This window comes from Carlito syrichta, unplaced genomic scaffold (assembly GCF_000164805.1).
Source record: "Carlito syrichta isolate Samal-C Ts95f unplaced genomic scaffold, Tarsius_syrichta-2.0.1 Scaffold280203, whole genome shotgun sequence".
NCBI classification, from domain to species: domain Eukaryota; kingdom Metazoa; phylum Chordata; class Mammalia; order Primates; family Tarsiidae; genus Carlito; species Carlito syrichta.
The window spans coordinates 14,696-41,213 of NW_007224299.1; the positions used below are offsets into that span (position 1 = coordinate 14,696).

The window sequence follows — 26,518 nt, forward strand, 5'->3', positions numbered from 1 at the left end:
TTGCCTGCTATTCATTATATCTGCTCTATATTTTAAGTCATATGACCATATAAGTTTAATAAACATTAAATTAATTAAATGTATTAATTAACCATAATTAAATTAAAATCCTCAGCATCTAAAGTTGAAAAGCTGTGTGAGAAGTCCTACTTCATTTAGTGGTTATAAATGGAGTGTGTTTAGAAACAGATACTCATGGGGAGAAAAAACAAACAAACAAAAAGCAAGCAACTATTTGGCTTTATGTAGTTAGAGCCTGCACCATTTGCTTTTTACTTCAGAAAATAAATAAATCAAAAATTAGCTGGGCGTGGTAGCACGCGCCTGTAGTTCCAGCTACTTAGAAGGCTGAGGGGGAAGGATCGCAAGAGCCCAGCAGGTCGAGGCTGCGGTGGCCGGGAGTGGCCACTGCACTCTGGTCTGGGCAACAGAGTGAGACTCTAACTCAAAAAAAAAAAAATTATTAATATAGGAGAAATAGACTTTAAACAATATCCTATGGTCAGTTATCTAATGTATTTACATAATATGAGAGAGGAGACTATAATTTGATGGGTTCTTTGGGATGCCAAATTAATTCCTGCATACTGATCTGATATGACTAAAAGTGGCTACACTTATTTTATAATTAAGAATTAAATTATGAGTTTATAGATATCTACTAGGGTTACTTTCTAAGAGCATTGAAAATGCCAGCTTTCATAATATTTTCTGTTCAGAAAATAACATGATCTGAAGTAATGTCCTTTTTATCAGAAATAAGAACAAGGATATGGGATATAAAATTCACCATTGATTCTAGTTTTATTGCTTAATTTATTTTCAGGATATTTGGTTTCATTAAAGTTTGTGAATTTTTATCTTTAGAACAACAGAAGTCAAAATGCAGAGTCACATACCTGTGTCTGTTTAGGACCAATATCCATTCTTTCAAGAAGGTCATTTAAAAAAGCTGTGACACTTTGCCAGGGGTAAATGCTATTGGAACCATCCAGTACTATGACTATGTCCAGCTGAGTGCTGCACTCTATAATGCAAAGAGACAATTACACAAATTTGTAATCCATCTTTTTAGAGGTATATGAAGTGTTTTCATGGCTGAACAAAACTCATTAAAAAATATATACTTGATGTTTTACAAAGAGGACACATTGTTTTTATAATAAAAAATAGTTTTAGAAAAAGTAAACGTGATAAAAATACTCATTGCATTAAACAACAATTGGTTTGGGGTTCATATCAAGTAAAACCAATCTATATTTTAATTAATGTTGTATGAAAGTTATATTTAGAAATCTTAATATGAATTTTATATTACAGTTCTTATTCTGTTCATGTCTCCAATGAAGTTGCTTCTTTCCTCAAAGAGACTCAGCCTTTAAATAAAAGCAACATGACAGCTTTATCTATGAAATTTAAACATGACTCTGAAAAGGTTATTTACACTAATATCAATTCCAAAAATAGCAGTGAGGTTTGATTATATACTGGCAAAGCAAACATTTACCTAAATTGGTAATGCTGGTAGCTGAGAAAATACTTTAAGCTTTCTGGTATGCTCCTGTGTATACATATGTCTCATTCATTGCTTATGTTTTTCAAACATGCAGGAATATTGCATAAAATCTGTACCTTGTACCGGGGCAATGGAGTTCATGACTTGAAATGTGGCGCTGACATTAGAACAGATGCCAGTTGTATAATGCAAATGTCCACATCTATAGGCATATAAGGGCCCACATGCCTTTTAAAAAAAATTAAGAAACATAAAGCTGAAAATTATGTAACAGATCTTATAAAGACTTAAAATGCTAGCATGCCTGTAGTTATTAAATATCATTCTTTCCATTCTTACCAGAAACCCTCCGTTTGGGTTGGTGACTAAAGTTGATCCAAACGTCATGTTTTCTTTTACTTCTGTGACATTGGGAATTGATGTGTTAACTAAAATAATAGAACAAAATTGCATGAGTGTGAAAAAAATTTCACAAGTGAAATTAAGTGTTCTTAATAGTGTCTTCTCATTAATACATTCTATTGATTGGCTCACATCATAGCACATTCTTCTTTTTTTTCCACTAAATAGTCTTTCAAGTGTTATTAAGGAATATAACAAACAAGTTAAGGCTGAAGAACTGGCTTATGTCCCAGAACCTTTGTGTGGATACTGTTTTAGATAGTTCTGCTGAACTGAGAAAGAATGCAGAACTAGCTCATTAAAACAAATAAATTTTTAATTTCAAAATATTGTAGTATAATGCCATCTTATATATTTGTCATATAATAATAAATAATAATTATATGTTATGTATAATTTCATATAATAAACAATCCTATATAATTATAGTATAATGTAATCTTATGTATTTCTTATCAATGACTAATAATAAAAACATGATTTCTAGAAAGAAAAGGGAAAATGTGTAGAAGACCAAAAAGAAAACTCAAACACAAGTGTTTGACCACCATTTCCAAAATCATGGAGCATCATGAGGGTTACAATGAAAACTGTAGCAAGATCAGAGCAGTGGCTAGGAAGTCTGAATAAAGGAAACACAATGAAGAGAGGAAATACAAATGAAGAAACTACATTTGGCATTCCCAATAGGAATGTTGGGTCCCAAAGCACGAAGCATGCTCATCTGTGATGATACTGGCAAGAAGTCTCAATTACATTAAAAAAAAAGATTGGACAGGAAGAACGAAAACTTCCAAACACTGTTAAGTAGTGTGCTGAAATAGTAGAAGTCACAAAAATCAAGTTCAGCAAGATTTACCTCACTGTACAGGCCTAAAAGTTTTTCTCACTCTAAGATTATGTGGAGATTTAAAGTAGGAAATAAAGAACTCAGTATCCTATGTTCTCATGGATAAGTAGACCCTGAACATTTATCATAATACTATATAAAAGAGATTGGCAGTAGTAGGACACTGCCAGGGGAAGGGGAGGCACATAACATCAATAAGGGTACCTAATCCCAAACCAGGCAAAGTGGGGGCCAATGGAAGGCCCAAACTTCACCTGTACGATGATCACTTATGTACTTAATCCTGAACTGTACCCCACATCTTTATAATAAAAAACAAAGAATAAATATAGTGGGAAATAGAAGTAGAGATTTGGTTTGGTCACTTTGACTTCTTGATCTGAGTATTGCTCTTTGTCCAAGAGTTCAATCTGGCTTGCTTTGAAAACACACTTGGAAATGGGCTATTATATACATTGATATTGAATAATCTGGGTTAGAATTTTTTTAATAGAAGAGTTGACCAGGATCAGCATTCCTGGGACAAATAGGGACTATAGTAAAAACTTCCCTACTGTTCTTGATGTGTAATAAAAACCCTATTAATTAAAAACCTCTATTCTAAAACTCTATTTCAGTTTTCAGCAATGGAGAATTATCTTCTATCAGAACAATTGTTTTTCAAATAACCACCGTACATTCCAGAAAAAAGAAAAAAATGTATAAAATAACCATCACTAGAAGGCAATCAAAAGCAAGCAGAAACTGGAAAGGAATTCAAACTTGAAAGAAGAGATTGGCACTGGGTGAGTTTCCTTGTTTTTGTGTTTTCCCCTGAGGAAAGACCCTAGACAGTGGCTAAAACTCAAATAGAACTAGCCTTACTGTCTTGAAGAAAAAAGAAAACAGAAATTAGGGGAAATGGCAGCAGCTGCAAAATGAGGGGGGTGGGGATATCTTAGAAAAAGACCCACAAAGGAACAGTTTGAACATATGCATATATATTTTGTCCAAATATCTGGATCACCTGAACAGTCAACGTGCAGAGCAGACTTCAAACAGCCCAGCAGAAACAAAAAGAACTGAATTGAGATTTTAACTGCTTCCCACTGTAAGAAAGTCAAAGTTTGGAAACTGAGTTGAAACAAGTGAATTGCCCAATACAAAAAAAGACAAAGAAAAAAAGAAGGAAAGAAAGAAAAAGAAAAAGTTTACAAGTACATAACAGAATCCAGACTTTTCATAGTTATAATCCAAAAATATAATCCACATAAAAATTAATACACATAAGTAGAAACAGGACAATGTGACCCAACTTCAAGAAAAGGTAATGAATGTAAAATGACATTGAGATATTCCAGATGTTGGCATTATCAGGCAAAGTTATTAAAGCAGTTGTTATACTATGCTCGTGAATGTGAAAAAAATGTTTATGATAAATGAACAGGAAATTGAAAAGAGATAACTGAAAAACACAATATCTGAAATAAACTTGTGGAACATTTTATTAGGTTTATTAGATCATTTTATTAGATCATTTTTAAGGTATTTAATATTTTACAGAACACTGACAAAGTTCTGATTCCTAAATAATTCCAGTAGAAATTTTCTAGTCATGTTCAAACTACTGTGATATATTCATCAAATATGTACATTTCAATAAAATTTATCTTTGTGTAATTCTCTTTTTAAAAATTTAAAGTATCTATTATGATTTTTCTTATTCTATTTCCTCTTAAAAACCAGGCAGTAAAGTTGAATCTTTTGGAGGAAATGTGATAAGCAGGTTTATTTGGAAAAGTTATTTCATGTTACCACTGGTTTACAAAGGATTCAGAACAATGGAGGGAGTTAAAATTTATAAAACTAGTAAGAGACTCTAAATCTATGGCTCCTCCATGATGACTCTGTGACACAAATTAATCCAGAGCAGACTTCAAATGGCCCAGCAGAAACAAAAAGAACTGAACTGAGATTTAACTGCTTCCCACTGTAAGAAAGTCAAAGTTAAAATCTCAGTTCAGTTCTTTTTGTTTCTGCTGTGCTGCTTGAAGTCTGCTCTGCACACTGACTGTTCAGGTGGTCCAGATATTTGGACAAAATATATATGCATATGTTAGAACTGTTCCTTTGTGGGTCTTTTTCTAAGATATCCCCATCCCCCTCATTTTGCAGCTGCTGCCATTTTCCCTAATTAAGGGAATCAAAATGTCATTCTATGTGAATTTGGATAATAACTGAGAAATAATTATAGATTATGTCTAATATTCTCTTTAGTTGACTAAGATGTGTTTTCAGTGAAAATACTGGACAAAATTTAAGATCAGATTTTTTGATTTTACATATATACCTGGTAGATCCAACTTTATGCAAGGTAATGGTTCGCCTCTTCCAACTGGACACTTATAGACATCTCCAGTTCTGTTTTTGGGTTGGCCAACTAAAGGAGAACCAATAAGCACCCTGAAAGTTAAATAAGTCAGTTAACATTTTTGAGCAAGAAGAAACAATTTATTTTGTTTATTTTTTGACTAATTCTAAGATAATAGATAGTAGTTCTCATAGACAACATCAGATAATCATACTAAGTATATAATTTAATGTAATCTAAAAATAAGTAAAGTTCTTTTCCAATCATCAAATTGATGTGAATTAAATATATATATATATATAGAGAGAACAGAGATAGTAGAGATTTTGCTTTATCATTTTATCTATCACTTTATCGCATTTTTTATTTGGATGCTGAAATAAACACTAATTATTGGCTAAGAGTGCTACTGTGTTAGTTTACAAAGCACACATGGGAGTATAAATTACTTTTTTCCCATAAGAAACTGACAATTTAATAGAGATGTCAGAAAATATAAGCATTGGATCAGCATAAGATTTAATGTTAGAATGTGCTAGTCTATAAGCACTTAGAAAATAAGGATAGTTATGAGATCTAGGTTAAAATCACTTACTATCATTTAAGACAGTATTATAAAGCCACTCTAATCATAATTAATGGGAGAAAGTATAATCTTGATTGACTTTAGTTCCAGCAAGTATCTCATGATATCTTCAGGAATAGGATGGAAGAGTATGGTTGAGTTAAGATAACTGGGTAGATTCATAGTTGCAGAATTATCACCAGCTAAATAGCTATATCCCAAAGAACTCTAATTATGTACTATAAGACTCTGCACTTGGGATTGTGTTAGATTACAACTTTATTAATGACTTCAGTAAAGATACAGAAAGCATAAGAATACTTATCAGGTACATCCATATACATATTTGGGAATACAGATGTATCCCAACATTCTGGAACAGTAAACATACATACAGTTTAATACAAATTTATATAAATAACTTCATTTAACTGCATACTATTATTTATATCAGTATAGGATGTGGGAGACCTCACTTAGAGCGCGTGTGAAAAAGGCATGGGGGATTTAGCTGACAGCACATAAACATGAGACGACAGTGTATTTTAGTGCCAAAAATGCTAATATGACCTTAGGCTGCATTGCTGGAAATAGATCTCCTGGTCCAAAAAAGCGATTGCTCCTCTGTGCTGGTCAGATCATGTCTGGAATCTCCAAATTAAGAAGGACATAGGCACAATGGAATGTATTTAGGAGAGTATGACTCAGATGATTAAGAGCCGGGTAATTTTGTCAGACAAAATATACTCAAGGGAAAGTTGAGGATGTTTGGCATGGAGAAAGAATGTTTGAAGGAGAGTTCAGAAGTTGTATTGAGGTGCAAGTGAATCTGGCATACATTTTTTAAAAATTAAATATTTGAAAGTCTGTCATATAAAAAGAATGGAATTTATTTTGTGTAGGTTCTTTGGGCAAAGTAGTAGTAATGGAAATAGTGTTATAGCAATTGTAAATAATGAGCTACTGAACAGACTCTAAAATATAGTTATAATATAATGCCTTTGGAAATAAATTTCTGATGTTCACAAAGAACTATAAAAATGTTCAAACTCTTTATTTCTTACTTCTGGGAATCTATTAAAAAGTGAACTAAAATAAGGGGAAAAAACCTTAATGCATAAAGACAATGCACATAGTATTATATACAACTATGAAACAAAACCTAATTAGTTACTACAGAACTATTCTACAGAATATTGTAGAGTTTTAAAAGACAATAGTTAATGAAATTGCATGGTAGGATGCGAAATTATTTATGACCTATTTCAAAGTGAAAAACCCACCTAATTTAGTAAAAACCTGTGACCTAATTTAAAGTGAAAGACACCAAATTACTATAGTAACAATAATAATTCATTACAATAGTAACAATAATAATAGCTAGCATTTATTGAGTTTATACAGTGTGCCAGAAACTGTTAAAGTTCTTTCCATGTTTTAAATAATTTAATCCCCTCTATGAAATATAACATAAGCTTTGGTGCCAGATTTCATGGCTTTACCACTTAGTTGTATGATCCAGAAGTCAATGACCCTATCTGTGCCTTAGTTTTTTTATTTATAAAATGGATAAAAGTACCTATTTCACAGAATGATCAAGAAAATTAAATGAGTTAATTTGTATAAAATACTTAAAACAGCATTTGGCTCATAATTTATGCTATTAAATGTTAGTTCTTTTTATTATATCTTTGTTTCAGATAATTAAGCAACTAACAAACTATATAAAACATGTTACATGGAATACATCAAAAACACAAATTATATTAAGATTAAGTTTCTTGTCAATATTTTCAAAGTTTTTAAATAATATGACAATAAATTAGTTTTATAGTCAAAAACAGTTTAGAGAAAAGAAGTGAGCCTACAATTATTGAAGGTATTTAACTTGAGGCCAATTAGATTAATTAATATTTACTAAGTACATGCTGGGCATTTATGGCAGATCCTGAAGATATAAAATGAATAAAACACAATCTTTAGGTTGTGGGAAAGCAAAACTATAAACGTACTATTACAATATTGAATAATTCTGAACTTGATACAACTTCAGCAAAGTCTTAGAAGCAAGAGAGAACAGCATTCATTTATAAAGGCAAGTAGCTTAGTATAGCTGGGGTAGAAGCCGAGGCTGGAGAGGTAACAATCATTTACAATAATTGTAAATATTTAGTTATTGAACAAACTCCCTAAAAAATAGTCACAATATAATGCCTTTGGAAAAAATTTCTCATGTTCACAAAGAACTATAACAATGTTCAAGCTTTTTAACAAATAATTCATATTTCTAGTAATCTATACTTAAAAAAACTCAAATGAAGATTCTGATCTCTCATAGTCCACTTCAAGAACTTTGGATTTATTATATGGACAAGGAAATTAAGAACCACTGAAGCTATTAAGAGGAGTGGTAGCCGGGCTCAGTGGTTCAGCCTGTAATCCCGTGCCTTGGGAGGCTGAGGTGAGTGAATTGTCTGAGCCCGTGGGTTTGAGACCCGCCTGGGCAACTTGGCGAGACCTCATCTCTACAATAAATAAAAAATCAGCCAGGTGAGGTAGTGCGTGCCTGTAATTACAGTTACTCGGAAGGCTGAGGCGGAAGGATCGCTGGAGCCCAGAAGGTCGAGGCTGCGGTGGCCGGGAGCGGCCACTACACTCCAGTCTGGGTGACAGAGTGAGACTCCAACTCAAAAAAAAAAAAAAAAAAGAGTAGTGGTGGAGTGGTGGCCGGGCTCGGTAGCTCAGCCTGTAATCCCAGTGTTTTGGGATGCCAAGGTGGGTGGATTGCCTGCATGAGCCCAACGGGTGGCCATTGCACTCCAGTCTGGGCAGCAGAGTGAGACTCCAACTCAAAAAAAAAAAAGAGGAGTGGTAACATGATCATTGCTTTGATTTATAAAGTTTATTTGCTTGTAGTGTCATGAATAAATTGGAGGGGAACAAATTTAGATCAGAGGGAAAAGGTATGACTTCTCAAAGTAATCCAGATGAGGATTTGAGTAAAAGAAGTAGAAGATGAAACAGCCAATCTAATAAATTTATTTAGAACATAAGCTGTCTTGATTTAGGTTTCCCCAAAAGTAGATCTGAGACAAAAACTTTGGTACAGGTAGTTTTTTGGAGGCACTTCTAAGTATGTACATGTGTGGAAAAGAGGAAAATAATAAAGGAAAGGAAGAAGGGTCAAAAAGGAGTGCATTGATTATGGGTTAACAGGCAGACAACTAGGTTCAGTCTTGCTGGGGAATATCTCAGAATCACGTAGAACACGTATGAGCATGTTATGAGCATAGTTGAGGCCCTAAGAGAAAATATTACCACCTGGAAAGAATGTAGAGTAAGAAGAGAACTGACTGCTGAAATTTGTAGGGAAAGTAACACAAAGTTTCCATGAGCCAAGGAAGAAAACTAGGTAGAAATGATCAGAGAGGGAGAGAGTGAACCAGGAAACGGTGGTGTCACAAAAGCCAAATAAGAAAAGACTATAAAGACTAGGAGATGAGAATGGGAGCCATTCATTTACAATAGACTTCATTTCAAGTAACTTGGCTAAAAATGAGGGAGATGCGACCATGTTAATAAATGTGAACTTCCTCCCTCCCCACCAGGGCACTAGGAAACCATTAAGAGTTTGAGGCAAGTTAAAATTTATCATGGAGGTAACTGCATATGGTTAAGTGATGGTGGGAAAGAACCAATAACAAGAGAAAAGTCAGTGCCACAGGATAGGGAATAGAATTCCTGAGCAGGTAGACAGGGTGAGTCCAGAAGGACAGGTTTATCTTAATGATGAGGAAGGGCAACAGTTCCCTAGGCAGGGTGCTGAATGGCCCAGTATTGAGAAGTTTGTAACTGTGGAATTGTGTATACTTTTGCAACATGACTTTGACCCTCATTGTTTCAAGAGGCAGAATCTACTTTTCCACCCAGTGAATCTGGAGTTTGTTTTGATAAATAATGCAGCAAAAATGACACTATGACCACTGAATCTAGGCCTTAAAAGGCCTTACAGATTCCATTTTACCTTTCTCGTAAATTTGAGACAACCATGGGTGAAGATGCCTAATCTAGCCTAATGGAGAATAAGAAACCATGTGAAGGAGAATTGATGATTTAGCTAATGGCACAAACTGCTGGATATGTGAGTCAAGCCTGCAATATGTGAGTTAAGCCTGCTTGGACCCTATAGTCCCAGGTGAGGTACCAGATGACTCCAAATAAATGAATGAGCCCAGTCCACAAGGAAATACCCATTCAATCCTCAAAATCTTGAGAAATTATAATCTTTGTTGGTGTAAGCCACTAAGTGTTGGAGTGATTTGTTATGAGGCAACAGTTAAATGAAAAGGAAGGGAGGATAAAGTTTTGACTCAGTAGATTCTCTCTTTCTCTCTCTCTTCCTCATTTGGAAAACAGTTAGTGTAGTCATCTAGTGAGATTTAGGGGAGAGGTAGTGGGCTGTTGGAGACTGATGAAGATTTAAACTGAATAGACCAATCAGGCAGCTACTCTGGCCAAGATGAGGTAAATTACTGCTAGTTAGGGATGTTTTGAACAATGTTTCTATAGTAGATGGGAGATAGGCCTTCAAAGTCCTTTTCAATTCTAAGCTTCCATTGTCTGAGTAGAACAAATATAAGTGTGTAGAGAACTGACTGGTTGAAAAACTTGTACTATTAATTGGGGAAAATTTATGATAATTGATAAAAAGTGAGTCCTGGATGGTGTGCTAATAGTAAAGTTAGAGTGTGCTAATAGTAAAGCTAGTGTGAAGTACAAGGGAAAGGAAAGGAGGTTGTGAATAGTCCAGGAAAAAGTGTGGAGGACAGGTGAATGAAGACTAAAAATAGAAGATGATGAGGAAGTGTGGGTGGCTAGAACAGAGCATAAAGCTTCCATATACACTGGAGCAGAGAAGCTGAGATTGGCAAGCAGTTGACCTTGAAAGAAAAAGACAAGAATTTAAGTTTAATCTCTAGGGCAATAGAAAGCACCAAGAGTATGGTAATAATTGGAAACTGACCTGGCACAGCAACCTGAACCCAGGGCCTATTATATATTCTGGGATAAGTAAAGACTGAGTTGTGAGAGTTCAGAAAGTGACAGAGCATGGTAGTCTAGGGTTGAGAAAGGGAGTTTAGGAGCTGGGACTAATAGTGAAGAATAGATAAGCAAAACATAGGACTGCTAATTCGGTGTATCTTCCTAGGATCTGACAGCCTGCTCTGACAACAGCATGCAATGTTTAGCAACAAACTTGCAAGTGCATGTATTTTATCACTTGAATACTAACTAAACCTCATTTTCCTAAAGCTACACAGAAAATAAGAAGATTCCAGAAAAGTATGGAATTTTGGGAATCTGCTGCATTTGCAGTCCCATTATCTTGCTCAGTTTTTTCTCACAGTGCTGATCATATTACGGCATATGATATCATCTACCAGCTTATTAAGTTTGTTATTTATTTTTTATTCTCCCCTCTCCAGTAGAATATAAGCTTCACAATAGTAGGAATTTTCTTTTCTATTCTGTTCACTCACATATGCTTAGTACCTATAACAGTACCATGTACAAAGCAGGCATTCAATAAAGATTTATCAAATGAATTAATTAGTGACTGTGTCAAATACTCTAAGAATCTGAATAAGGCAGACCTGGGAATTTTAGAATTATGTGACCAGCTAAGAGGCCTAAATTGCAAAATATTTTTTCCATTTTAGAAGCTAAATATTTTGCTTAAATAGAATGCCATATACGAATTTGGGTGACATGAGAGGCATTTCCCCAGGTCGAAGACCTAAGAGAATCCTTGTTAGAGGAAGAGAACTGGCTGAACAGTCAGAAGCTGGTGTTCCACTTCCTAACCCTGTCACATACTTGCTATATTTAACCTTTGACCATTCATTCCTTGTCTCAGTTTCCTGTCTAGAAAATTAGGATGATAACAATGATATCCGCCCCAATCCACAGGATAAATGTGAAGACTCAAGGCATATTGTTTCATAAACTAAGTATTATTATTCTAAGATTTAATGTAAGTTGGCTTTAACTTACTACACTTTATTTCTATTAGATTTTGCTTTTTATATTGCATTTTTTTGGTAACTACTTGTATACAGATTAAGAGGATTAAAGATGTTCTGGATTTCATACTGATGTCTAAAGGAACACTTGATGAACTCTAGGATCATCAAAGTGAGACAAACATCTTTTTCCCATGAAGAAGTTGAAATTATAATAAATTTTAGTAAATGAAAGTTTTTGCTATTCACAATAGTCTTTCTTGTTATTATGCCTTTAATTATATGTATTTGAGAGTAGCTGTTGTCTGTTTCCTATTTATATTGTTTTTCCCCTATAAAAGATCATTTCCTGGAGAGAGGTATCTCATATTTACATTATTTTGTCAAAATCCTTTTCACCTAACTCTTTTATGATATCTAATACATAGAACAAACCAAGGTCACTCTCAGAGCACCAAGCATCCCTTGCCAGTCAATTTCTTTTTTAAAAACGGAATGTTTGGTCATCTTAGAGAATAAAACTTAACAGAGACCCCATTAGCTGCAGTGGTTTTGGTCATAAAACATAGAGGGATGGAAATGAGGGGAGCCAAATAAATGAGAAGTTTGGCACAGAGAAAATTTCAACTTCAAAAGGCATTATGAGCAATGTAAAATAAACATATTACAATTGCAACAGAAAATTTGATGGAACCTCTAAAATGTAATTTCCCCCAAGCTTGAATAGCTCCATAATACCAGTGATGTTTTAAAAATTTAGAATACACATGTATTGGAAATAGGTCATCAATCACATGAGCCTGTTGGAACCCTTACCTGGCATAAAGCAAGATCCTCTAGAGAAAAGGCATGGGGTCAACATATTTTGATACATATTGAGTTGAGGATTGGCTAGGGAGGGATCTACATACTGAAAGCCTGCTTCAAGAAGATGGGCCCACAGAAGTCGCTAACGCCCCCAAGAGAGGTTACTCAAAGAGCAGTTAAAAGGGCAGGAAGGAATGAAGCCAAGGAACAACAGAGAGTGGAAAGCCCCAAACCAACGTCTCGCATTTTCCCATTTAGGCTGAGACCTTGCCATGCTGATGATTACCACCAAATCTGGAAATCTGGAAGGCTTGTGCAGTGCTGAGCATGTTTAAATTTCTTCTCTTCAAAGCACAAGTATGAAGCCAATTATGTTCCTTCTGCATTCTTCTGAACCACGCCGCAATGCCCCAGCTCATGCTAAACATGATGAGCAACTACTGATCTTAATCAGAGGTATGGTGTGCTGCACTACCAAGAAAACATGTGGCTTCTGAGCCAGAGACATAAAGTCAACAGTACTTCACAGTAAACTTCTGAAAGGTAAAGGGGACAAAAGGCCACCTTTTCTGTTAACTTTCAATTCTTTCAGAAGATTTAAAACAATGTTTTTCAAATACACAGACTGTGCTTCTTCAAGCATAACACAGCAATGATACAAGATGGGTCAGGACTTTTTTTTTTTAATTTAAAGCTGAGGTGGATGAACTTGCAAAACATGAGTAATAAATATGACTTACGAAGCTGCTCACCTCTGGAGATAATGAAATAACAAAATCCATGTTCCCTCAGATATGTTAGTTATTCCATAGTGCATTTCTCAAAGTACATCTGCATTCTATCTAATTTTATAAACACAGATATCCAAACATGTTTCTACAATTTATTTTTCAGTACCAGTGCCTGGAACTCTTTAGAACAATGTACTTCTACCATGCCATTGTTAAAGGTTTGGAAATTTAGGTATTTGTTTTTGTAGTTGGCTTACTTTTGAATTCAGTTGGCCATATCTTTTTGGTTGCTCTGATTTTCCACAACTTTTAGTTACAAAATCATTGTAAATATGGAATGTCAAAGTAGAATTAAGGCACTTGACAACATCTACATTCAAATGCCCACAAATTCTTACACATACATTAATATGTAAAGTCTGATAGCACAGAAATGGGTTTTTAAATCAACAATTACTTTTAAATATAGTTCTAATAAAGAAAAAGGCACAAGTTGAACGTAGAGAGACTTGAGATTTATTTCAGCTCCACTCCTAGGTAGCTGCATTTCCCTAGAAGAGTCACTTTTAACTTTATTTTTTATGTGGCTGCTTTTACATTGATTGCAACAGAATGTTGAACTAGATTCCATTGTTCAGCTAACAAATAATCATTGAGTATGAATTATATGTAAGGTCCTATGCTACAACCCAGGGGAGTGTCAGGGTTGCAAATGGGCACCAAAACCAGTCCTTGTTTTCTAGGCATTCCCCCTAACATATCAACTTCTCCCTTTTACTTGTATTCCAATTTGAAGTTTCCAGTTATCTACAAATCACTTTGAACTCAAGGTGTTTAAAAACAGACTCATCAACTTCCTGATAAAATGGATTTTCTTCTCTCTGTCAATGACTATCCATTTCCCAATGACCCAGTGCAGATATTTTGAAATCTGTCTGACCTCTCCTACACTTTCATTTGCCATTTCCAAATTTCCACCAAGGCTTAATGATTAATCTGAATTGATCTTGGATACATCTTTCTTTCATTCTATTTGCCCCAATCCAGCCTTGCGTCTCATACCTTAAGTACCAGATTACAGTTATTGATTGCCTGTAGTCCTAGTTTTCAGGAACTCTTTTCTCCAATCCAATTTTATACATAATTTTCCCTACAAAGTTTCATAAAACAACAACCTAGAATGGCTTCTCAATAACCTCATCTTAGGTCTAAGCTCCTTTATTTGGCTTTTAAGGTCTGCCATTATTCTTTCCTCTTCTACCATCCCAATTTCAGATCTGTTTACTTAACAAAACACTCACTTATTCTCAAGTCTGTGCTCTTATTCATGTGGCTTTCCACCTTGGAGTGATATTTTTCCTTCTCTTATTAAAAGGTAAGTGATCTTTCAAGACTCATTTCAAGAATCACTTCTTCCTGTTTTGAACTCCTATTGAATTTTTTTACAGTTCATTCTACACTACTTGGCATTACTCTTAATTATTTTATATATGTTCTTTCCTTATGTTTTTATATTTGTTTTATATTTACATCTCCCATGGAATTTAGCCTAATGCTAGACACATAAGATGTTATATAAATACTTGTTGCTTGATTGACCTATGTTTATGCTATGGCTTAAAAAAAAATTCGAACCCACCAATAAACATTTACTGAGACAACTAAGTTCAATTTCATGGATAAAGCAAGATATATAATGCATGGTCTCTGACATCCAAAAAGTTAACATCTTATTATTAACATTACCTCACAAACGTGTCTTATTGTTAACATTCCCTCACAAATATCTGCTTAAAGTTCAATTCAGTATGGAGTCATTCAGACAGACATTAACATTTTTTTGCAACCCTATTCTATCCAGTCTATGCCCTCTTTTGTTTCTTTCCTACTATTAGTCTGACACTCTTTTTCTCATCTATACCTTCATCTTCTACAAAGATAGAATGGTCTTGGAAACTATATTCCTCATGACATCAAGGTCTTATTCAGGCCTGATTTCTCAATTTCCTATTCCTTTGCCTTCTGGTGCCTTGAAAGGAAGAACTGGAAAATGTACAGGGTAGAAATCTTTCAATTGGATGGGCTCTTACAATGAGAAACAGAGATTGAAGATATCAAATGGGTGTACTAAGTCTTCTAAGAAGAAATATGAATCCCTTTTTACTCTACTAAGGAACATTCAGTTAATTAAGGACATCTGACATTAGACTGCTCTAAAATCAGAAGCAAAACTAGATGAGAGAGGAAACTTACAGATTTCCTCATATCAGAAATTAAATTGAGAATTTCATAAAATATTTTAATAACAATTGGCTATTCTTTAAAGAGACAGTTTATTTTAAGTAGGTGTTTTGTCTTAAAGTTTACTGTTTGCTATATTGTTCTTTACAAAGTACATAATTAGTAAAAGTTAACTTTTATATGTGCTTATGCAAAAGTTAAGCTTCTGAAGAGAAACATGTACTACCTGTCAGTTTATTACTGATAGCCTGACCAGCTGGTGCACTCATCATTATTCTCCCAGAGGTAGAGCTCCTTGAATTGCAGGTATAAAGTCTAAAAGAATGAAACTGGTATCTACAGGGAGGATTTACCCATTTAACCTTAAAAACTGGGAGGGTATTGGGGGGTAGAGGGCATAGGAGGGAAGGACAGAAGATTTGAAAGTTCATTCTCTATTATTATATTCTCATCTGAGATATTTGTAAGGACAATAGAAGAGTGAAGTACCTCCACGAGTTCTATTTTACACCTAGCATATGATAGGTTTTACTTAGAAAATGTAAGAACCCAAGGTATTATTTTTGATAGTCTTTAGGGGATTATTATCAAATTAAAAAATCAAGTAAAAATTTTAAAAGTCAAACTTTTTCTTCTGTGAAATAATTATATTGACTTTCTGTTATCCAAGTAGATATAAGATATATCCAAGATCTCTGTTATCCAGGTAGATATAAATCTCCTATTATCTTATTACTATAGTTAGTAAAAAAAGTGTTGCTTAGTTTAAGTTATTAAACTAAAGCCAAATTTAACTAACTCTTGCCCTTTTTCTCTATAATGTCCATTTTTAAAAAAAATCACATTTACTAAAAATTATATTAAGCATAAAGTGAAAGAGCTCTAATATTCAGTTTGTGTCATTTCCAGCAAGTTAAATATGCTTTAAATATCATACCTACAGCAAACTTAACTAATGTTAAAGGGTTTGAAGATGTATGAAAAACATTCAGTAAGATTCATTATAAATATTAGATCAAACTCAGTAGATCAGTAGAAAGCCCAAAATAATGAAAGGGATATTAACCCTTTCAAGGTACCATCTCATCTGCTTTCCAATCCTTCCTACTGAATTTCAGGGGAGTATATTCAAGCTACTCTAAAACAAGAACAATTAAGAAACTCTTGCCAAAATAACATAACTGTAGAACAATGATTATTTTGAATATGGACCTTCCTTGAGGTCAATCCAGGCTTCAACAGAAATCACTAGACACTTCTTGATATTGCCAAGGAATTTTTTTTTTACTTCAAATTAGTTTCCATCACCAAATTATTAGACTGCATTTTCTACTATAAATGATTCATTCTGTTCAAGTTTCATTCATAAAGCAAATTGTAGTCAAATGATAGTTCCCATTACCTTGAAAAATAACTAAACAACAAGAAAAGTCACAGACTTACCATTTTCCTTCTTCATTTGCATATTGTTGAACAGTATATCCAAACATGTCTTCCACTGGGCCGCTGAAAGTCATGGAATTTTTCACATCAACATTGAATGATACACAGAAGCCTAGAACAACTTTAGGAGGGAAAACAAAGTCCCGTTACACAAAGTTAACTAAGAATCTATGATGCTTTGAAATATGAAAGGTGTTTTTAGGGTTACCATGGAAAACTATGTTCTTATTTAACAAGAGCAATGTAGCTGGATTAATGAGAACCTCAAGGAAGGTCTCCACATTAACTGTATTACTAACTGAAAAATCAAAGTAATAGCTTTAAAAAAAATAAGCATTAACATTCAAACAAAATTCTGCAGTATAGTATCTGTACCATTCCCAGAGCTGAAGATTTCAGAATGTACAAGAAAAAGCCAGCAGAAACTCAAACTCAAACATGACTAATGTGCAGTTGCAGGTAGTTCTCCAGTAGTGAGCCCTATATTAAACCATGGTTACCAGGTAACTGTAAACAGCTTAATTACCCCATTTCAACTACAGAGGATAAAAGTATCACCATGTAAAGAAAGCCTCATAAGAAGATACTTTCTCTTTGCTCCTCTCAAAGGGAAAAACAAGCCACTTGTCTCCACCCAGAGATGGCTTCCTAGGCTGGCCTGAGATTTGATCTATTTCCCTTCTTTAATCAAGCAGTGGTCAAAAGCTTATACCAATATTCTGAAGCCTCCTTATTATGTTAGTGGTGATAACCTCACAGATTCCTCTCAAGCATAGATCAGACGATATATCTTAAAGGTTTTATTCAATGCCTGGCACATACTACATATTCGATGAGGATTTAATTCACTTTCATTTCTTCATAGCACAGGTAGTGGAAGCTCTTAATAAGTGAGACTGTCTCCCAAAGTAGTTCTGGAATCATCCCTTCAAATGAATGGTGCCAAATTCCTTCTTTGGTACCAGTTTTTAAAGTGTACTTGTGAAGTTCTAAAATATTTTCCTCCTAGATGTAACTAAGAATTCCTCTTAAGCTGGGTGTGGTGGCTCACATCTGTAATTCCAGCACTTCAGAAGGCAGAGGTGAGAAGATTGCCTGAGCCCAGGGGTTCGAGACCAACCTGGGCAATTTGGCAAGGCCTTGTCTCTATAATAAATTTAAAAATTAGCTGAGTGTGGTGTCCTGGGTCCAGTAGGATGAGGCTAGTGTGGCCATAGGTATGCCACTGCACTCTATCCTGGGTGACAGACTTTGACTCAAAACATTAAAAAATAATAAAAAAAAGAATTTCTCCTAAAGAGCACTGCCTTATACGATCACAGAGCATCATAAGGTACATTCAGAGACAGTTAAGTTCAGTCTCCTATGTTAAAAACACAATATGGTCACATAGATTCTGAAAAATTGTCTTTCCTAGTCTTATAGATTAAGTGGATTAAATCACTCCAGTCACTTAACCCTTGCTCAATATAAACATTTCCATAAATATAGTCTAAATTCAGTCCACTCTAATTCATAATCTTCAAATTTTGGTAACAATATTAAGTGCTTATTTGAGGCACGAGTTTGCATCTTAGAAGAAATTTATTCTTCATGGAAACAAACAAAAAAAGATACTTGTGTATATCTAATTATAAACTTTTGATCTTCCTTACTAAAAGTAATCTCAACTCCTAAAATCTCTTTTCTTTATTTTTAAAGAAATCTCTTATGGAGATATTATTAAATACTACTTACATTGTATTTATCTGTGTGAGATTTTCCCCCCAGATTGGAACATTCTTAAAAGCAAGAATTCTTTACTCGTCTATCTTATCCCTCATCAAAATCTAGCATAGCTTCTCGTACATGGATGAACAATAAACTATTTGTAGGCTGAAAGATAACTTGTTGAAGGAAAAAGTATGCTGGTTGTAGTTAGAGATGAACTGGCAACCATCCATCTTGTTAAGTCAGACTTTACAAAGACAGAAATTTTCAAATTAGATTTTTAAGAGCAGGGAGAGATGAGACTCGGCTGTAAGAAGAAAATGTGTACCCAGTATTTGGGAAGGTCTCTGAAAGCAGTAAGACACGGGACGAGACAAATATGGTTGCAAGATCATGAAGAGATTTGCCTGGCTGGCTCAAAGAAAGCAGAGAAAGAATGGATGGATAGCACAGGACCTTTTATGTACATTTCCTGTTCATTCTTCAAGGGTGATGGAGAACAGCTGGCTACCATCTTCTGCATAATAGTCTTTTATATATCTGAAGACAGTTTTAAACACTGCTTATTCTCTATTCCAAACAAAATGCAGTCATGCGCTACATAATAATGTTTCGGTCAATGAAGGACTGCATATACAACAGAGGTCCCGTAAGATTATAATATCATATTTTTTCCTGTACCTTTTCTATGTTTAGATGCACAAATACTTGACGTGTTACAAGTACCTACAGTATTCAGAATAGTAGCATGATGTGCAGGACTGTAGCCTAAGAGCAGCTATACCGTATAGTCTAGGTGTGTAGTAGGTTATACCATCTAGGTTTGTGTAAGTACATCCTATGATATTTACACAACAAAGAAATCACCTAATAATACATTTCTCAGAAAAGAGACCCTCCATTAAGTGATGTGAACCATGGTACATGCTCCTATCCTTCACAGGTTTTATTTTTGGAACAAACCTGGAATAATTTTTGATACAAGAGATGCACAAAATAGTACTTCTACAGCAGGGTTTCTCAACTTTGGCACTATTAACATTTTGGGTCAGAAAGTTCTATGTTATGAGGGGCAATCTTGTGCACTGTGGCGTGTTCAGCAGCATCCTTGACGCCTACCCATGGAAAGCCAGTAGGACTGAGTTGTAACAATCAAAAAAGTCTCCAAACTCCTGTGGGACCAAAATGTCCCCTAATTTGAAAACCCCTGTCCAACAGATAAAGACCAGAACAATACCATGGATTATTTTGTTGAAGAAGGTGACTGAAAACCAACGATAACCCATAGACCAGCAGCAACTGCGTTACCTGGAACTTGTGAGAAATGTAGACTCTCAGGCCCTTCCAAGATTTCCTGAATCAAAAGAGCCCCTAAGGGAGTCATATTCCTGTTACAGCTTGAGAAGCAGAAGTCTGTAACTTCTTGTTCATGATGTCAATGCAGGTCATGCAAATTATATAAACTAAGAGTACTCACAATGCTTTTGACAAAAGGAGAATGGGACTCTCTTTTATCAGGGTCAATTTTTACCCCCATGAAGGATTTTTCTAATACATCATCACCTCTCCAAAAAGCCATTTGTGGTAGCCCCTCAACATAAGACCAAAAACTTTTGGTTTCCTTTTTAGGTCTATTTATTTATTCTACATGTTATATGGAATGTCCGGGGGTGTGTGTTGCACATTTTTTTCCCCATTTCCTATCCTTAGAATTCTACAGACACTTTGCCTGAAGTGATTGTAACTCTTTCATGTTTTCTGAGGCACCATGGTGACTGAAGCACAGGAGATGACATTAAAAAAAAATAGTTTACATCTTGTTCTTTTGATTTAAAGGAGTGTGTAAACAATAAAAGCAGCTTCTCATAACTTTTAGTTCAATGTTCATTTTGTTATACTAAGTTGGCTTGGAACTTTATGTACCTTAAGCAAAGCAAAATTGTACTTATTCACAATTAAAGCCAAAAAACAAAACATGCAAAGCAAATGCTGAGGTAGTTTAAGGGAAATTACTGAAAATAAAGGAAAATAAACACAGACAATAGATGTCAAAAGTGCATTCTGAATTCACATGTACCAGTAAAAGTTAGGTGTTTTTCCTTACTACTAAAATAACTATAGTGCATATTTACTATGTGTTACTCTCATTTGCCAAGAACTCTACAATTAAATGCCATTTTTTATCACCATTCTGAAGATGAGGAGAAGAAAGCTCAAGGAGGCAGAGAAATTTGCCCACATTTCCACGAAATTCCAGAATCCAAAGTATTAACTACTATTCACGGTAATCCAACTTTTATCTTAGTCCTAAAAATGGAAAAGTAATATGGGGATGGGTTTAGAAGAGAGGTTACTTATTAGTCCACATAAGTCCATCACAAGCGGGGTAAATTTTGGAGCCTTTTCTGCACTAGTGATGGGCTGTGGAAGATGTTGAGAAAGGGATGACTTCAGAGCTCCAGATCAAGCTTCTTGAGGGACTTCAGCTAAAGCAAATTTGTTTAGATAGAAAAGAAGTGAAAGGGTTGCTCCCTTTCAAATATGCTTTTATATGCTCTATACCTAAGGTTTTAAAACTGAAGAGAAAGATGCGGTTTTTGGTGTTAAATATCTCTTGTAAAATAAATAATTTGATACACAAGAAAACTAAATGAGAGGGAGAAGCAACCTATAGTTCTGTAGTGTTTTTTGCTTATAAACATTTTCATACAAATACTGGTATTAAACTATTCAATAGTCTGTGGAGGTTAGGCAGGTCAACAGACATTCCCTTCTTTTTTTATATCAGGAAAATGAAGCTCAGAGAGGTTGAGCGATTTGTCTAAGTCTAAGTTGTATTAATGGCAAAGAGAGAACTTCAACATTTGTCTTCTGAGTTCAGATTATAAACTTTTTTGTGTTTTTTTTAAATTTTAAAGTTGTGGGGGCCAATTCAGGATTAGGTATACAACCGGTCATCATGCAGGTAAAGTTTGGGCCTCCCTTTGGTCTTCACTTCACCTGGTTTGAGATCAGGTACCCTTACTGATGTTGTGCTTCCCCTGCCCTCGCCTGGCAGTTTCTGGCTACTGCCAATCCCTTTCTTATAATATTATGGTAAATGTTCAGGGTCTGCTTATGAGTGAGAATATATGATAATTCTTAGATTCTGTGATAAATCACTGAGTATTATAGACTCTAAATCCATCCAAGTTCCTGCAAAATCCATAATTTTGTTCTTCTTTATGGCTGCATAGTATTTCATAGTGTATATGTACCACATTTAAAAAAATCCAGTCCAGTTTCAATGGGCACCACAGTTGGTTTCATGTTTTTGTGATTGTAAGTAGTGCTGCAATAAATATGCATGTGCAGGTATCATTTTTGTAGAAGGCAAATAAAAAACTTTCTGCAACTAAAGTGCTATTGAGTTGACCCAATTAAAAAAATATTAAGGACTCCGGAACAAGATGGTGACGGCATAGGTGAATTAGTGAGATTCTTCGAACGTGAGTTCCCCAAAAGACTCTTCCCTCTCTTCCCTCACCCCCCAGCGCACCACCAGCCACACTGATGCGAGGCCCGGGGACCTTTGGTCCCACGCAGGGCCAGATATTGTGGCACCCTGCTGCTGCTGTTCCACGGTGTGCGTGGAAGTCTCGGGTCCCAGCCCCCTCCCAGGCTACATTGTCTCCAGCCTGGCACCTGGCACCAAGCCACCAGTCACTCAGGGAGGCTCTGGGCACCCGCCCCTCAGAGACACCGGTCCCATTCCTGGCTGAAGTACCCTGTGGGGGGCCCAGGGCGACTCTCGCTGCTCACCACCTGCCCTTTGGAGCTTTGGAGCTCTGGAACTCTGGGCCCACCCTGACTGAGGCACTCAGCACAAGACCCCAAGCCGGGGGACCCAGACAAGTGGAGAAAAACAGATATACATAAAATGCCTCACCATTCTCCAGGCAGAGACTTCCATTGCCCCGCCCACCTATTAACAAACTTTACCTCAGTTCCTAAGGCAACGGCACAAAACAGGAGACAAAGCCCCACCCCTACACTGCAATGAAAAACAAAGGGGAGAGGCTGAAATCGGAGATCAGAGAAGTGACTTTAGTCGGATTGCTTATTTTGACTTATGATTTTTATCATTGTAACTGTTGGTTTTGATCACGTTTGTTGTTTACCTTCTGACTTACACTGTTTCTTGATTTTATTGGCCTGTCTCTGTGTAGCTATCAGTACTCTTTAGGGAATCTTTCTTACGTGTCTTTCTTCACTTCTTCCCGGCCTTGTGTCTCTTTCTCACCTGATAGTTGGTATGTATATCTGTTTTTCCTCTTGCTTTTCTCTCTTTCTAACCCCCTATTGACCTCCCCTTCCTCCATTATTTTCCTCTTTTATACCCCCTTTTTAATCTAGGGACCAAGACTACATACTGCTGAATGGACAGATTGTAAGGCAGAGGAAAATAGGTTCCAATGTGCTCATACACCTGTTCATGGATGCTGGAATCAGCATTCTGGACCACAGCTTCCCTCTCAATTAAACCTCAAAACTGCAAAAAGTACAGATTGCAGCCTATGCTCCAACCTGAAAAGTAAACAAAGCCAGAAGACCCTCATAAGGAAGAACAGGATATTGCAGAAGAGAAATAAAAGAAACCCCACCTTCCCTCAAAAACAGAATTAAAGAAGGGGAGGGAAAGGGGGAGAGAGAGAAAAATCTACACAAATGAAGAAAAACCAAAAGAGTATGGGTCTCTCCCAGACCCCTGGGAGGGCAGACACTGAGAAAACTGACTTTGGAATGCAAACAATGAAGAGCCCCCAGAATGAAGGGTCTCAAACTACAAACGTAGATTTCAAGACAATAATGGAGAGATTAAAAAGAATTGAGAAGACACAAGAAGAAACTAGGAAGGAGCTGATATCTGAGATAACAGTAATAAAGAATACTGTGAATGAAATAAATAACAAACTGATAAGCATGGAAAGCAGAATTATCCAAGCAGAAGAAAGAATCTCAGAGCTTGAGGACCAAAATATAGAAATAACCCAAACTCTTAAAAACACAGAAAATAAGCTCAAAAAGACAGAACAAAACCTTCAAGAGATGAGCGATTACCTCAAGAGGCCTAACCTAAGAGTAATTGGACTTCCTGAGGGAGAAAAAGAGACAGAGACCACACTGGAACAAACTTTCTATGAGATCATTCAAGAAAACTTCCCTTATGTAATCAGTGATGCAAAAGTTCAAACACGAGAGATTCAGAGAACCCCTGCAAGACAACAAATGAGAAGGCCAACTCCTAGACACATAATAATTTGCCTAAACAAAGTAGGCATAAAAGAAAATATCCTAAAGGCAGCAAGAGAAAAGGCCAGGTCACCTACCATGGCAGTTCAGTCAGAATAGCCCCAGATTTATCTACAGAAACCCTGCAGGCTAGGAGAGCTTGAAGCCCTATCTTCAAAGTCCTAAAAGATAAACAATTTCAACCAAGAATAACCTACCTGGCCAAGTTAAGATTCATCAGTGAGGGAGAATTAAAATCTTTCCCAGATATCCAATCCCTAAGAACTTATGCTGCCACCAAACCATCTCTACATGAAACACTTAAGAAAGTACTAAACACAGAAGAAAAGGAAAAAAGAACAACGTTCTTCACAAGAGTACAGGGAAAAGAATAAAATATACATGAACCAACCCCAAAACCAAAAGAAAGACAAAAAAAAAAAAAAACCAAGTAGAAGAACAAAAACTCGATAAGAACTCTATGATAGGTATGAACTCTCAGATTTCAATAATTAGCCTGAATGTGAATGGCCTAAATGCACCACTGAAAAGACATAGAATGGCAAAATGGATAAAATATCATCAGGCAACAATATACTGCCTTCAAGAGACCCATATCACTAGAAAGGACATACACAGACTCAAAGTAAGAGGATGGGTAACAAATTTTCATGTGAAGGAACACAAAAGAAAGGAGGAGTCGTGATCCTAATTTCAGACAAAATACCATTTAAGCTATCAAAAATTAAAAAAGATACAGAGGGCCACTATATAATGATAAAAAGTTCACTCCATCAACCAGAAATATCTATCTTAAACATATATGCACCCAACATAGGTACACCAACTTTCATAAAGCAACTTCTAGGAAAACTAAAGAAAGATATTGACTCTAACACCATCATAACAGGGGACTTCAATACCCCACTCACAACCCTAGACAGCTCTCAGGACAAAAAATCAGCAAGGAGATCCGGTAGCTCAATGAGACTCTGGACCAAATGGATTTAATTGATATCTACAGAACACTCCATCCAAAGACCACAGAATATATATTCTACTCATCACCGCATGGAACATATTCTAAGATCGACCACTTAACTGGACATAAATCAAGCATAAGCAAATTTAAAAGGTCTGAAATTCTACCATGCACCTTCTCGGACCACAGTGGAATAAAAATAAACATTGACACCAACAAGGTCCCCCCAAACCCTCAAAGACATAGACACTAAACAGCATGATGCTAAACAACTCCTGGGTCAATGATGAAATCAAAACAGATCAAAAGATACCTGGAAACAAATGAAAATGAAGAAACATCTTACCAAAATCACTGGGATGCCTTGAAAGCTGTAGTAAGAGGGGAATTTATTTGCCTACAAACACACATGAAGAAAATGGAAAGTACACAAATTAACAGCCTAACAAGCCATCTAAGGAAGCTGGAAAAACAAGACCACAAAAACTCTAATTTCAGCAGAAGAATCCAGATCACCAAAATAAAAGCCCAAATCCAGGACATAGAAGACAAAAAGATAATACAAAAAAATCAATGAAACAAAAAGCTGGTTCTTCGAAAGGATAAACAAGATCAATGGTCCCCTAGCTAGACTGACTAAGAAAAAATGAGAAAAAAACCCAAATAAGCACAATCAGAAACACAAAGGATGAAGTCATATCTGATCCTGAAGAAATACAAAAGATCATCAGAGACTACTACGTACACTTGTATGGAAACAATCTTGAAAAACTTAAGGAAATGGAGGACGTTCTGACATCACACAACCTACCTAGGTTGGAACAAGAAGAAATTGAGACCCTAAATAGACCAATAACAATCAAGGAAATCAACTACGTAATAAGAAAACTACCTACAAAAAAAAGCCCTGGTCCAGCTGACTTTCCAGCAGAATTCTACAAGACATTTAAGGAGGAGCTAATACTAATCCTACTGAAGGTATTCCAGGTGATTGAAAAAGATGGAACTCTCCCCAAATCATTTTACGAAGCCAACATCACATTGATACCCAAGCCAGGTAAAGATCCAACAAAGAAAGAGAACTACAGGCCAATATCTTTGATGAACTTAGATGCTAAAATTCTCAACAAGATCCTAGCAAACCGGATTCAGCAATACATCTCAAAAATCATCCATCATGACCAAGTAGGCTTCATTCCTCGGATACAAGGCTGGTTCAACATTCATAAAACCATAAATGTAATTAAATACATCAACAGATATCAAAACAAAAACCACATGATTATATCATTATATGCAGAAAAAGTTTTTGATAAAATCCAGCACCCCTTCTTGATAAAAACCCTTGAACATTTAGGCATACGGGGAACATACCTCAAAATAGTAAAAGCCATCTACGAGAAACCCACAGCCAGCGTACTCCTGAATAGACAAAAATTGGAACCATATCCCCTGAAAACTGGAACTAGACAAGGATGCCCTCTCTTACCCATCCTGTTCAACATAGTAATGGAAGTCCTGGCTCGTGCAGTCAGAGAAGAGAAGGCAATCAGGGGTATCCAAATAGGAAAAGAGGAAGTCCAGTTATCTCTCTTTGCAGATGATATGATTGTGTACCTTGAAAACC

The 26,518-nt window shown here is 35.7% G+C and overlaps 1 protein-coding gene across 1 annotated transcript in view; it reads right to left on the reverse strand.

Moving 5' to 3' along the window:
* Positions 1–811: 811 nt before the first annotated feature.
* Positions 812–26,518, reverse strand: part of LOC110595143 (integrin alpha-1-like) — an 83,381-nt gene continuing 57,674 nt past the window's right edge. The window contains exons 2-6 of the mRNA XM_021709757.1: positions 16,929–17,049; positions 5,098–5,210; positions 1,856–1,944; positions 1,633–1,744; positions 812–1,027 (exon numbers count right to left, since the gene is read on the reverse strand). Of these exons, the coding sequence (XP_021565432.1) occupies positions 879–1,027; positions 1,633–1,744; positions 1,856–1,944; positions 5,098–5,210; positions 16,929–17,049 (584 nt within the window). The 3' untranslated portion in view covers positions 812–878. The remainder of the gene's footprint in view (positions 1,028–1,632; positions 1,745–1,855; positions 1,945–5,097; positions 5,211–16,928; positions 17,050–26,518) is intronic.